The sequence below is a fragment of the Humulus lupulus genome, chromosome 1 (assembly GCF_963169125.1).
Source record: "Humulus lupulus chromosome 1, drHumLupu1.1, whole genome shotgun sequence".
Classification (NCBI taxonomy): Eukaryota; Viridiplantae; Streptophyta; class Magnoliopsida; order Rosales; family Cannabaceae; genus Humulus; species Humulus lupulus.
This window is the reverse complement of record NC_084793.1, coordinates 289451953-289465908: the sequence shown is the minus strand read 5'-3', so window position 1 is coordinate 289465908 and position 13956 is coordinate 289451953. Positions and strand designations below refer to the sequence as shown.

The 13956-nt window shown below is 34.6% G+C and overlaps 3 protein-coding genes across 3 annotated transcripts; 1 reads left to right on the top strand and 2 right to left on the bottom strand.

Moving 5' to 3' along the window:
• Positions 1 to 806: 806 nt before the first annotated feature.
• LOC133778755 (uncharacterized) lies at positions 807 to 1592 on the bottom strand. Its single transcript, XM_062218778.1, has one exon. It carries the CDS (start codon positions 1590 to 1592, stop codon positions 807 to 809), a length of 786 nt encoding a protein of 261 aa, XP_062074762.1.
• Positions 1593 to 7912: 6320 nt separating this feature from the next.
• LOC133808905 (protein ALTERED PHOSPHATE STARVATION RESPONSE 1-like) lies at positions 7913 to 11288 on the top strand. Its single transcript, XM_062245901.1, has 4 exons — positions 7913 to 9351; positions 9696 to 9928; positions 10070 to 10296; positions 10377 to 11288. Exons 1-4 carry the CDS (start codon positions 8394 to 8396, stop codon positions 11194 to 11196), a joined length of 2238 nt encoding a protein of 745 aa, XP_062101885.1. The 5' UTR covers positions 7913 to 8393; the 3' UTR covers positions 11197 to 11288.
• A 235-nt stretch (positions 11289 to 11523) lies between these two features.
• Positions 11524 to 13956, bottom strand: LOC133778747 (receptor-like protein kinase THESEUS 1). The gene is made up of 7 exons (XM_062218767.1): positions 13776 to 13956; positions 13486 to 13689; positions 13336 to 13404; positions 13142 to 13210; positions 12874 to 12936; positions 12154 to 12476; positions 11524 to 12070 (listed from the first exon to the last, which is right to left on the bottom strand). Exons 1-7 carry the CDS (start codon positions 13954 to 13956, stop codon positions 11654 to 11656), a joined length of 1326 nt encoding a protein of 441 aa, XP_062074751.1. The 3' UTR covers positions 11524 to 11653.

The following is a 13956-nucleotide window of genomic DNA, read 5'->3' as shown; positions in this document are numbered from 1 at the left end:
AGAAAAGGTAAGAACAGATGGTTTTGCAGAGAATTTGTTACAAGTAGAAGGACAGAAATAGTAAAGATTGCCAATCTGCTCACCCATCCCAATCTGAATAGTTTGAGTGGTGTCCTGAATGACACGATGAGAGGCAAAAAATGAGAAGATACAAGTAGCTGATTTAGTTAAAGCATTAACCGAAAACAGATTATACTGAAATTCAGGAACATATAGAACATTATAAAGAGTAAGAGAAGGAGAAAGAACAATAGTGCCAACACATGAAACCTGAGTGGTGTTACCATTTGGTAGAGGCACGGAGGACAAAAATTGATTATTAGAGGTTGTGGAAAAAAAATTGAGATCATGGCACACATGGTGTGTAGCACCCGTGTCAATGATCCAAAAGCTATTTGGGACAAAATTAGTCTTACCAATGAGGTTAGAAACCATTGCATGTTCAGAGGTGTTGGAAGATGATGGTTCCTGAATTTTTTGAGCAAGTAAGGCAATGATCTTATGACATTGAGCTGAAGAGAGATTGGACAGTAAGCCTTGGGCAACATCACCATTATCCCCTATTTTATTGACAGTGGCCTCAGTCATATGAGCAACTGGTTTGGGTGGTCCTGTAAAACACCCCTTGCCATGGAATTTGTGCCAGGAGGGTAACCATGGAGCTTATAGCACTTAGCTATAGTATGGCCAGAGATACCACATTGAGTGCAAGTCACTTTGGGAAGATTGTATTGGGCATTGGAGGCAAACTGATTAGAAGCAGTGGAGGCTAGTGCATGAGGTTTAGGAGGAGCATAATGAAGGCCTCACTGTCTCTTTTCTTGGATGAGTGTAGAGTATACTTTATTGATGGTTGGGAGGGGATCTTGCATAAGGATTTGAGACCGTGCAGCAGAGTAGGTATCATTTAGACCAACGAGAAACTCAAGAACCTTGTCTCGTTCTTGATATTCAAGGATCGTTTTCATTATGCCACAATGACAAACAAGTTGTGGGTGGTATTCACGAACCAAATCCGAAAGAATTTTGAGGCGAGTGAAATAGGTCTGAATGTTAGTGCTACCATGAGTAAGAGCCTGCATAGTCCGTTTAACTTCAAACACCCTAGGACCATTATTTTGGTGGAATCGCTCATAGTGGTCACTCCAAATCATGGATGCATCATCGAGATACATGATACTATCAGCTTTCTCACTAGAGAGAGCATGCAAAATCCAAGAAATAACAGTGATGTTGCATCGACACCAAGAATCATAATCATCATGAGATGGATCTGGTTGAGGGAGCTTACCATTCACAAACTGAACTTTGTTCCGAGTAAGGAGAGCCACCATCATTGATCTCCTCCAAGAACTGTAGTTTTCTCCCCCAGTTAGAATCTTTGGAACTAAATTGGCACTCAGATGGTCGTCATGGCCAAGATGATAAAGATTGCGACTTTCATCTTTGTACGAGTGAAGACTTGGATCAGAAATCACAGGGCAATCAGTTCCAGCAAAAGAATTGGGAATCGTAGGGCGAGTGGCATCGGTCGAAAAGTCTTGAGCTTCAGTCGAATCATTGGTAGCAAATCCACTTTGAGTGACTGCCATAGATTCAGAAGAATGAAGAATCAGAGGAAACAAGAAGAACAACCAAGAACATCGAATGCACTGATACCATATTAGTAAAGAGAAACCAAAGAAAACTCAAGAAGGAAATTGAGAAGAAAATCTGGTATATTATTGAATGAATCTCCAAGAGTACAGAGCATAAGTATTTATTACAATAGCAAGGCTCTTAAGCCAACTGAACATAACAAACTCAGTTAGTTAGTGTTAGATTAGCTTATACAGGATCTTGATTTATTTTCATGTATATCTAATATTAAGCAAATTAATACGAGATAGCCTAAAACATGTTTTTAAAATTGAATTCAAAGAGAAACAAAGAATAGAATACTTACAGTATACGCAGCGGAATTAAAGAGTCATTCCTTCAGTTTCTCTAACTCTTGTATCCTCTCTGTCGCAGAGTATTATCAAGAAACTGAACCGATCTTCTATTTTCTTCACAATCTTCCAATGTATCTTTAGAACCACCTAGACTAGTGTGGGAAATTCTCAACACATGAGATAGATATAGAGAGAAGAAGAGAAAATAACAAAGAGGCTTAGAAAATGACTTGTGTTTAGAGAGAATTTAAAACTATCAGAAAATCTCACTTGTAACTTATGTTTTGACTTCTCTCTAAGCACTCCTTTTATAGACTCAATTAGGCCATTTAATTTAATTAAAAAATCAATAAAATAATATTCATTTTGAAGCCCTAGGTCGAAATTATCATGGGCTATAGGCCCGTGAAATTTCCCATTTGATTAGAAGCCCATTGGACTTAAAATCAAGACCTGTATTATTTTCTATTGATTTAATTAATTAAATAATTATTTAAATCCTGTATCAAATTAATTATTTATAATTTGAACATTGATTTAAATTTATTTATTAATTTAGATACCAATTTATCTTAATTAATAAATTTGCCATAATTTCTCTTTTCTTCTCAAAATTACACAACTCTGTGAAACTATCCAAAATGACCCGGTCAACTTTGATAATTCTAATTGATGATTAAATCAATTAATTGAGACTATCTAGATGATTTTATCCAAGGTACAATGGAGACCATGGGCCTATGAAATTAAGCTCCAATAAGTTATCATAAATCTAACAATTAAATTTACTAACTTATTAATTCCTCGTGACTCCACTATAGACTCGGAATTGCACTCTTGAATTCATAGAACGCTCTATAAAAAATATAGATACACTATTAATTATCCATTGTTACAACCATAATTGTCACTAAATCCTCTATAGACGGTCTACAATGAGATAGGACTAAAATAACGTTTTACCCCTCATTGTATTTTATCCTTAAAACACTTAGTTCCTTGTAAATGATATCTCAGTAAACTAATTTAATTACTGAAATGAGATCTCTATCATTTAACACTTTGAACCAAACTAAAAGGAAACCATCGTTTCACTTCTTCATCAGAAGCTATAGATGTGCATATTTATGATTAACACTCCCACTCAATTATACTATCGAGCTCTCAAGATGTAAGTATGAGCTAGTCCATAGGGTAAGCTGGTAATGACCAAGTCAAAGAACTCAAATAATACAATCAGTTAGAATACTAACCACTCAGGATTGAGATTGAATTGACCTATGGTCAACTATATGATATGACTAGAATAAATAATAACGATATGTTTACTTATCTTATCAACTGTCAATATCGGTCATGCTCGATGTAACAAATATATCCGATCTTATCTACTTTGCTAATGTTCTGGAAAGAACATAACACTGTAATTTGTAAGTAGATCATATCGTAGATTGGCAAGTCAGTGTAAATCCTATGCACTGACTAATCTTAGGACTAACTTATTTTGAACATATAATCATATTTATATTCTACTGTGATTACGTCACTATAAATAAGATTAGCTATATGCTCGGGATTTAATAGAAGTTTATATTAAACAAATAATCATGAAAATGAAACATGTGAGCAAAGTGATTAACCAAGTCAAAAAATGATTTCTATTATTTTATTGATAATAAAATGAGATTACAAAGAATTTGGGTTTTAATTAGGGCATAAAACCCCAACAGTCAAGACAATTAACCAAGACAAAACAACACAAAACGACTACAAAATACATCCTTAATACTGTTCACAGACTAAAATTTCTTCTATTATATTGTTTAAAATAGTCAATTTCTTAACCGCTAGGAAAATATGTCTCTCTTCTTTAGGAACAGAGCTCTTAGTTAGGAACCCTTAGCTTTCTCTTGGACGGAGTGCTGCTGACGTCAACTTATGCGTCGGGGGTGCTTCGGCCAAGAGACCCTCGCCCTTTATAGTTCAATGCCTTAGTCTTCTCCTTAGTTCTGGTGGGCTTCCACTTTGGGCTTTAGATATGATGGTTGACGTTGTTCCTCTGGCATGGTGGGTTCTAGAACGGGTGGTCAACGCCATTTAGGTGGTGTGTGGGCTATTCAAGCGGCTACGGGGTGTGTTGGCAGCTTCGGCGTTGGCTTGGCAGCCCTGGGTTGGGAGTATGGTGGTCTTCTAATGGTCGGTGGAGGTGGGTCGCAACTTTTGGTTGGGGGCGATCACATGGTACACAATGGAGCCTATCTGTGGTCATGATGTTATTGTTTGGGTTTAGTTTTAATCGATCATATTTGTGTGTGTGTGTGTTTGATTAGTATTTGTTTACATAATAGTGGTGTTTTATCACCATATGGACCTTGGTTTATGCCAATTTTGGTATTCAAATTGCTCAAGGTTGTGCACCTTTTGGTGATATCATCGATCTAGTTTTGACTCTGCACTTGTTTGTGAAATCTTTAAAAGGTGACGCAGTATTCAATGTATATGTATAGGGAATTTGATCTATTCTACCTAATTTTTACGTTTATGAGTCATTTGGGGATGATTATAGTTGTTGATTTGTTTTATCAGTGCATTTAGTTTGGTTAGCCATCATTAAGGTAATCTATTCTTTAAGTATTGCTTTACTTGTAGAATTGTGGTCTATTTTAAAATTCATTTCTCTTAAAAAAAACATATATTTTGTTCCTTTACAAAATTGTCCATCATAGTTTGGGTACCAAACATAAATATTTAGCTATTTACACCAAATACACTATGTAATGAAAATTCAATTTTATGAGATATTAGACTACGGGAATTCATCCCAAATTACACAGAGATCTTCCTACAATTGTCACATATTAAATACATTGTAATGATAATAGAATAAATATGATTTTTATCTCTCATATTATTATCACTGTCACATTGTGCCCCATGAATATTTTGCATTGTTAAAAATTCTCTCTGAACTATACACGTTACTCAGTTGTGGGACTTCTATTAAATTTCATCCTATATGGCTAATAGATAACAGATTTGACATTTTGAGCACTGACGTAAGAATGTCATTTCAATGACATGTGTATAATTAAAATAAAAAATATATAAAAAAAATCATTTTAAAGATTAGAAAAATAAAATATTAATTCAAAAATTATATAATCTATTTTCTTATTAAAAATATATTTTTTTACTTTTTTTTTATTTTTCTTTTTGCACCACTTCTCAACTTCGACCTCCCTTTCTTCATCTTGTACGTTTTATTTTTCCGGTGGTTGTTGGATCTGTAAGGCTTGGGGTCGGCGATGACGGGGTTAGGGTCATCAACTGCAAGGTTCGGGCCGGGGCTACAGACAGGATTTGTGAGGTTTGGGGTCGGTGACGACGGGGTTGGGGTTGTGGATTGCGAGGTTGGGGTCGGGGACTACGCGCTGGATCTGTGAGGTTGGTTTCGGCGACGACGGGGTTGGGGTCGTGGAATGCGGGGTCGGGGCTTGCAGAGGCTTGAATCTAAGATTGGGAGGGGGTCGTGGACTGCGGAGTCGACGGTGAAGGTTGTGTGCGACGGGGCTTTGCGATTGCTCCAAAGGCATTGGGTTGACTAGGTCAACGTAGAGGGCTTTGTGATAGCCCTGTGTACGACTGGGTTAAGCAAAACGATTACGAAATCTCTATGGTTGGTTGTGTGAATTTTTTTATTTTTGTTCCTGAGATGTATTAATAGAGTTTAAGGGTATAAAAATTTGATTTAAATTTGAGATTTTGATGATATTTTGAGTGATATATTGAGGTATTTGAAAATAAGACTCGGAATCAAATTTTTAGTTTTTTGTTCATAAACTGTATAAATAAAATTGGGTATATGAGAAGAGTGGCCAGCTTGTTCATAATTTGAATAAATGGATCTGAAGCTATTATTGAGTGATTTGTTCATCAACTCAATTAGCAAAATGTATTTTTTTTCCTAAAGTTGTCGAGATGTAACACCAATAAAGAAGAATGAATACCAATCAAACCAAAAATGATATATATTATTGTTTTGTTTTGGGTTATGGTTTTATTAAATTTATTATTGGGTTTTGTTTTTTGTTAAAGTTTAATTAAAATTATGTTTTTAGTTTTTAATTAGTTAATATAATATTTTTTATAAGCAAAAAATGCGTTTATATTTTATTTTTTTGATATTGATTTTCTATAAATTAATTTAGTGTTTTAAAATCTTTTAAACTAATTTTTTTTATCTAATTATTTTAATATTATTAATTTTTAATTAAATATTTAATTTGAATTATATATGTAGTGTCTGTAAAGTGCATAATTCAGGTAAAATTTTAACAACGATAAATATTCAGTGGACTAAAATATAACAATGATAATAGGTGGGGCGTCAAAAATCCTATTTATTCGTGATAATAATGTTGGAATGTTAGTTTAGTAGTATAAGACTACAGCACACGAAGCCTTCTAAACCTCCAAAAATGTAATGGGCACTTTGTAAGGGGCTACTACTACTACACTACCATAATGATGTAATGCGATGACTGCTGTAGTAATCAGTAGGCAAGTCAGCTCTGAATAGGCCAATCAAAATCAACGGTTGTGATGAGAGTTTCCCTCACTAACACCAAAGAATCTTTATCAGACGGCAAAAGAGAAAGAAAAAAAAGAGGTGGGGTTTCGGTTTCTATTATCATCTGTCGTTTTAGTCATTTATATTCTGTAAAACGACACAAAGTGAAATTATGATTGAGTTGTTAATAGAGAGAAAGGGCCTTACTAAATCTCTACTCTACTTAGCTTTTTAGACTCCAACCTCAGAACTAATTATGCCACTATTATTGTATTTAATCATTTCAACAATACATGTTTCAAATGCATATTTAGCGCGTGCCATACAAAATCTCTCTATTTCAGATATACATTAAAAAAAGGGGTAAATGCATATTCTTAAAATTTGCATTTTCTTTTTCAAAAAAAAAAATTGCATTTTCTCCAATTATTTTTTTCAAATATAGTGAAAATAATTTATATACATATTTTCTTTAGAGTTATTTGTGTAAAAAAAGATTAAATTTTTCATAATTGTTGCACTTAAGTATTAAATTAATTTTTTTTACAGCAATAGTACTAAATTTTTTATAATAATTATATTTAAATACCAAATTAATTTTTTTTACGATAATAATACTACATTTTTACTAAAAATTGTACATAAATTACAAGTTTTATTAATAAATAGTAATAATACCTTAAAGAAGTGTAATATTAACAAAATTTTGATATTATTACCACATCAAAAATATTTTGGTACTTGAGTTCAATTATTGACAAAAATTTAGTATAAATACCATCAAAAAAATTGATTTGATATTTAAGTACAACTATTAGTAAATATTTAGGGCAAATATTCATATTTTTTATTAGATAGATGATTTGAATTTGGAACCTCCTCATTGTGTCGAGAGATATCATTAAGTTATACTTACACCCATAATTGTTTTTTAATTATTACTTTGATAAAAATATAACCACGTTAGTGGGAAAAATTGCATTACCATTAAAAATATACTAATTTGTAAAATGTTTATTTTAAAATAATAATAATATAATTTGCTTAAAAATAAATTAACTTAAGAAAAATCGGAAAGTAATGGATTTTCCCCTTTTCATATCTCATTTTGAAAAATGCAACAAAAGTAAAATTTTGTGTATTTTTCAAGAGAAATATGCAACAATGAGCAAAAATGTGAAGTGAAAAGCATTTTTGTGCAATGAAAAAATACCATGCATAAAGAGTGGTACGTACACTTTAATGGCATTTATTTCCTAATGGCGCGTCTATAGAACAACCAAGCAAGAAAACTGAAACATCAGTCCTACATAATTGTCCTAAAAAAACAAAAAAGAAAATCTGTACAAATGAATGAAGATTTCTGAATTAATTTCTTTGGTCTTTTCTTCCTGTTATTAATGGCTTTATTATTTCTCTTTCTCATTGAGAAATAAAGGACAAGTATTTGAACAGAACAAAGCCAATGCTTTTTGTGATTCAATAGGATAACAGTGGGTTTGGCATATATATTGTCTCATCTTCAAAGAGAAAATATCCTCTTTTTCTTTTCTTTCTTTTCCCAGAAAATATCTGCCAAAAAAATTAAAACCCATCTCCATTTTCAACCAAAGATGGGAACTTTGGTAGTATCAGTTACGTAATTATAAATGCATCATACCAAATGATTCTTCTTTCACAGCTTTTTGCATAATAATCACTTTTTGTTTTTATCCGATTCATTAAAGGCATCCACTGCTATGCTAAGGCATTTTAAGCATGAGCATTCTGTCTTAATCTTTGTTTTTTGCTCACTTTATCTCCTTAAGCAAGGACCTTTTTTCTGTTCATGTCTGAGTTAAAGTACTAGTCTTGAATTTAAGAGTGAGACTTGAAAAAAGTGAGAGAAGATGGGTTGTGCTACTTCTAAGAAGGATGAAGAAGAAGACAACGACGTCGTTTTGCTCTGTAAGGAGAGAAAACGTCTGCTGAAAATGGCTGTAGAGAGCAGGTCTGAGCTTGCGGAAGCACAATGCAAGTACAATAATTCGCTTTATGCAGTAGCAGCCGCTATAAGATTGTTTGTTTCTCGGTATTCTTCTCCATCTTCACCACTTCTCATTACCTTCCCCTCTACTACTACTAATGCTACAAGTTCTGAGACCTTTGTTTCCAAATCCATGTTCCTTCAACAGACACCATCCCAACCCACCTATAAAACGATTCCTTGTTTATCTGAATCTTCTAAGGTAGATAGAGAAGAAAAAGAACAAGGAAGCCCAGAAGAAGAAGGAGATGATGATGGTGATGGTACTGAATCTACTGATACTGATGATGATGAAGAAAGTGGAAGCCAAGAAAGTTTGGTCTGTGACCACTTTTACGGTGAAACGGCCCCACCAATGCCCGAACCACAGAGAGCTTTTCAGTGGGATTTCTTCAATCCATTTGATGGGGTGAGAACTGAGGAAATGGCAAATGGGTTTGGTCAGAATTTGGATGAGGATTTGAGAGCGGTGAGGGAGCAAGAGGGGATACCAGATTTGGAGGAGGTTGGTGAAAAAGTAACAAGTGTTGGAAAAACTGTGGATGTGAATAATGGGGTTGTTTGTAACAATGAAGCTGCTGGTGGTGATGGTAATGGTGGTGGATGTGAGGCAGTGGCCAAAGGGGAAGAATGTTTAGTGAGCCAGGAAGAGCAAAAGTGTTTGAGAGTGATTGACACACCCAATGACGGGAGAGATTTGTTGGAGGCATTGAAGGATGTTGTGGACCTTTTCATTAGGGCCTATGATTCTGGTTTGGATGTTTCTAGGATGCTAGAGACCAATATGGTTCAAGTTCAATCTGCCTTAGAGGAAATTAAAGGTGGGTTCTTTCTCTTGATGCTTGTTTGTGTCTTCATTTCGAATTATTTACCTATGTGTGATTTTTATGAATGGATGAGTTGTTCTATTATGACATTACTCTTTTTGCTAAACAATTTCCAGGCTTATTTAAAGAGTGATATTTCTTTTATCTAAAATTACAATTCTGATAAATAAATTTCAAGTTACTCCTATAACCAAATTGAACCTATCATTTTGACTGAAGGCCATACTTTTATTGGCATTCAAAACTGTTTAAACTTGCCCTTCTAACTTGCCATAGTTTTACTGTAAAATCTCTAGTTTTAGTTCCATTATTTATCTAACAATGACTTTCGGCTGTAGAGAACTCGAATAAGCTCATTCGATCTATTACACGAAGCCGATCAACCTCATCCACCTTATCTTGGTCTCCTTCATGTAAGAGTATGCTTACATCTAGCTCCAAAAGTTCTTCAACATGGACAGAATTTAAGAGTGAAATGTTTGACGAGTATGGAGGAATGGAAGCTGGGAGTCACTCTCTGACACTAGGAAGGTTATATGCTTGGGAGAAGAAACTCTACCAGGAAGTGAAGGTATAAAAAAAATGACCCCCATCAGTTTTATGTTCTATTTTATAATAGATGGTATGATGTATGCTATTTGTCATCATTTGGGAATGAGAAATATTTGATTATTTTCTCTTGTTTTTAACTTTTGATAATCCACAAGTTCAGTCTTCTGAGGAAATGAGGAAAAGTTACGAGCAAAAGTGCTCTCAATTAAGAAATCAAATTGCGAAAGGAGATGACGGCCTCAGGCATGATGACAAAACTGCAGCTGAAGTTGATTCTTTATATTCTCAGATCTGTGTTGCCGTAAGTAGAGCTGAATCAATATCTGAAACAATTCACAAGCTACGGGATCAAGAGTTACAGCCACAACTCGTTGAGCTGCTACAAGGGTAGGAAAGCTAATGTAGTAATCTACTTGTAATGTGACTTTTACTGTGTTATAAACTCCTTTTTTTCCCAACTTCTGCAGCTTAACAAGGAACTGGAAGACAATGCAGGAAATGCATGACACCCAAAACCGAATCATGTATGAAGTAAAATCATTTCACTGTCCATCCTATGGAAAATTTAGCAATGACTCGCACCGTCTTGCCACTCTTCAGCTAGATGCAGAACTCCAAAATTGGCATACTTGCTTTGCTACATATGTTTCTTCACAGAAAGCATATGTTGAAGCACTTAATGGTTGGTTATCCAAGTTCATTACACCTGAAACTCAACTGTACTCCAACGGCAGGCCCTTACTTTCAATTAGTAGAATCAATGTGCCGCCATTAATTGTAATGTGTCATGACTGGTTGGATTACCTGAATAAGCTGCCAGATAAGGGAGTGACTTATGCCATGAAAGGCTTTCGAAAGGATGTCCAAGCTTTGTTGGTTAAACAAGGAGAGGAGCAGCAGCGAAAGAGGAAAGTTGAGGGGCTTGCCAAAGAACTTGACAGAAAAGTTCTGGCGTTCCAAAAGGCAGAGAAAAGAGTGCTTGAGTCGAAGCTTTCAGAGCAGGAGGCAGAGATGCATGTTAGGAGTAGGATTGAGTACTTAACCGAGAAGAAGGAACAGTTGGATATGTTTCAAAAGAGAATAGACACGGAGAAGGTGAAGCATCAAACTAACATGCACGAGACACAAAGAACAGCTGTGAATGGATTTCAGACTGGATTTTCTTCACTTTTTGAGTCCTTAGCTGAGTTCTCACAGGCTGCAGTAAAAATGTACGTTGAGCTTGTGACATTCAGCGAAAGTTCGATGGCAAAGGAAAATGGTAGTAATGCTTCACTAAAAGAATGAACTTTAGCATTTCATTTTTAGCCAGTGGATATATAAACTTGAAAAGAGTTTTGACTTTTGAATTGTAAAGTTGTTTTAGCTAAGTTCTTGGATGTATGGTGCTTCCTAATGCAGTAGAATAGAATATGCTATGCTCAGAAGTGCCTTTGCAGATGAAAAACATAAATTATTGGATACAAAGAGGTAAATAAATTGAAACTTAATAATCTTCTCTTTCCTTTCCCCTGATTTTAAAATAAAAAATAATAACAATCCATAGACTTGATATTGTTTGTTCAAATTAGCTTATGATAATGTCTGAATGTATATGTACTTGAGAAACAAGTATCTTTCTTGGCCTGTTCAATTCACAAAGTGCCACCACAATCAGACAAGACCCTTTTCTCCTACCATAGAAAAAAAATCCATGAAAAAGTGGCTGAAACGAGATACAAACACAAACTGCAAACATCTGTCTTTACTTTTGTTCCTCGTATGTACCTTTCAAAGTGTTCTTATCAGTATCTATACTAATACTATTATCCTCCAAACACCTTAAGATAGTACTCTGACAGGAGAGGCTCTCCATCTCTACATGAAACCTTTGGAATCCAATCTCATTTATGCTCACAAAGCTGCTCTGAGAGTACTCGTAGTCCATGGATTTTCGTGAATCCCAAGAGGGCTGTTTGTTTATGGGATTTTCAGCCATGTAAAGAGCTTCTTCCAGTTCTTGCCAAACTTGGGTCATTGTAGGACGTTCCTTTGGTATATGTGCTACACATCTCAGGCCAAGTCTTCCCATCTTTAGCATCATCTTCATGTTGCAGGGCTCTGAGAGTAGATTAACATCTATAATGTCCTCAACTTTTCCTCTTTCTAAGCTAGACCTTGCCTGGATTTTTTTAAGAAAAATGTGATTATGTTAAATTTCTAAGCTAGATGATGGTATAATGGAGACAGTGTTGGATTGCTTACCCAATCTATAATATGATAATTGGAATGAATTTTAGTAGATTCAATTGCAGGGCGGGCAGAAACAAGCTGCAAAAGGATAACACCAAAGCTAAAGACATCACTGAATGGAGACAAGTGAAGACTGGAACAATATGCAGGGTCAAGGTATCCTGGAGTCCCTTTGACTTGGCTGCTAACATGTGATTGGTCATCAGTTGGCCCAGATTTCACCAGTCCAAAATCAGACACCTTTGCTTGAAACCCATCACCTACTAAGATATTGCTTGGCTTTATGTCTCGGTGGATTATACTTGGCTTAATCCCTTCATGCAAATGTGCAATTCCTGCCACGATTTCAACATTTACTCATTAATTACTAATGTTTTTTAATTGGAAGTATTCACATTTCCATGTAGAAAAGTTATTTGTAATGTAATTTACCTAATAACAACATACAACCTACTCCACTATCAACACTCGTTGTTAGGTAAATGTTGATAGCCTACTTTTGAGTAAGTATGGAGTAGTAGTAGTTGACTATTGCCATAGTATATTACAAAAAATGTTTTTAACTTAGTTGTTTCATTTCAATATAATCATATATTTTTTTATACCCAAAAATCTTCTAAACTCAATAACTTTACAAGGGGAGTATATCAATTATCTCTATTTTTTAGGGGGTGATAGTGATATGAAGCATTAATTTGGTGGGGTTGTATTTGTGTGTGAAATTTACCATACCTTTTGCTGCTCCAATGGCTATATTTGCCCTTTGCCTCCAACTTAAGCTCATCCCCGTTTTTCCTATACAGTGATTAAACAATAAAATTTAGATCTACCAAATATAAAATAAATAAATAATATATTTATATAAACCTTGCCTATTATTTGTTCAGCCAAATAATTTGTAAATTGACGTGAATCTTGGCTGATTTGGCTCGCAAATACAATCATTTGTCGCAATTCTCAACTATAATAACCAACAGAAAGATAGATGTATTTATTATACCTGTAATGAACTCGAGTAGAGAACCGTTTGGAACGTACTCATAAACCAACATCTTTGACCCTTTTGGTCCTGTTCAAAGCATAGAACCAACAACCATTCAAACTCAATAACACAACTCAATTTCTTGAGGTTGAAACATAAAAATACATACTTTGGATTATGATTTTACATGTTTTATAAAAGTGCATACATACCGGGTTCTTCACAATATCCAATTAAACCAACTAGGTTCCTATGTTTTACTTTCGAAAGTAGTCTCACCTCTGTCAAGGAAGAAAAAACAAACCCATAAATCATTACTTAAGAAAGAAATAATAATAATAATAATAAGATCAAAGACTTACCATTTCTGAACTCTTGAACACACTGATATGAGTGTGTATGGGGTCTTTTAATGGCCAGAGTTGCTTGAACATCAAAAGTGCCTTTATATACATTCCCAAAAGCACCAGAACCCAACAAGCATTCTCTGCTGAAATTATTGGTTGCCTTCACAACTTCCTCCAACTGAAACTTCCTTAGCATTGTCTTCTCTTCTTTCAGTACTCCTATACAAATAGTTGTTGTATATACACTTATTTATATGGGTATATTGATCATCATAATATAGTATATGTATGCATGAGTGAGGTACCTTTTGTGATGTTGGAGAGGGGTGATTGGCGTTTTCTTAGAATTGGGAGTAGTTTTTTTATGAAAAGGTAGAGCAAGAAAGCAACCAAAAACACAATCAAAATGCCAATACCGATTCCTCCCCATAAATGCATCTTATTACCATCATCAGAATTATCAGTTGTTGCTGATGAAGTAGCCAT

Bases quoted from the DNA above. Each gene is read 5' to 3' on its own strand.
- LOC133778747 (XM_062218767.1), bottom strand. From the start codon at position 13,956: ATGGCTACTTCATCAGCAACAACTGATAATTCTGATGATGGTAATAAG. The intron at 13,211-13,335 runs GTATGTATGCAC...TGCTTTGAACAG, and splicing joins TGGATATTGTGAAGAACCCG to GACCAAAAGGGTCAAAGATG. The intron at 12,477-12,873 runs GTATGGTAAATT...AAATCGTGGCAG, and splicing joins AGCCATTGGAGCAGCAAAAG to GAATTGCACATTTGCATGAA.
- LOC133778755 (XM_062218778.1), bottom strand. From the start codon at position 1,592: ATGGCAGTCACTCAAAGTGGATTTGCTACCAATGATTCGACTGAAGCT.
- LOC133808905 (XM_062245901.1), top strand. From the start codon at position 8,394: ATGGGTTGTGCTACTTCTAAGAAGGATGAAGAAGAAGACAACGACGTC. The intron at 9,352-9,695 runs GTGGGTTCTTTC...TTTCGGCTGTAG, and splicing joins TGCCTTAGAGGAAATTAAAG to AGAACTCGAATAAGCTCATT. The intron at 10,297-10,376 runs GTAGGAAAGCTA...CAACTTCTGCAG, and splicing joins CTCGTTGAGCTGCTACAAGG to CTTAACAAGGAACTGGAAGA.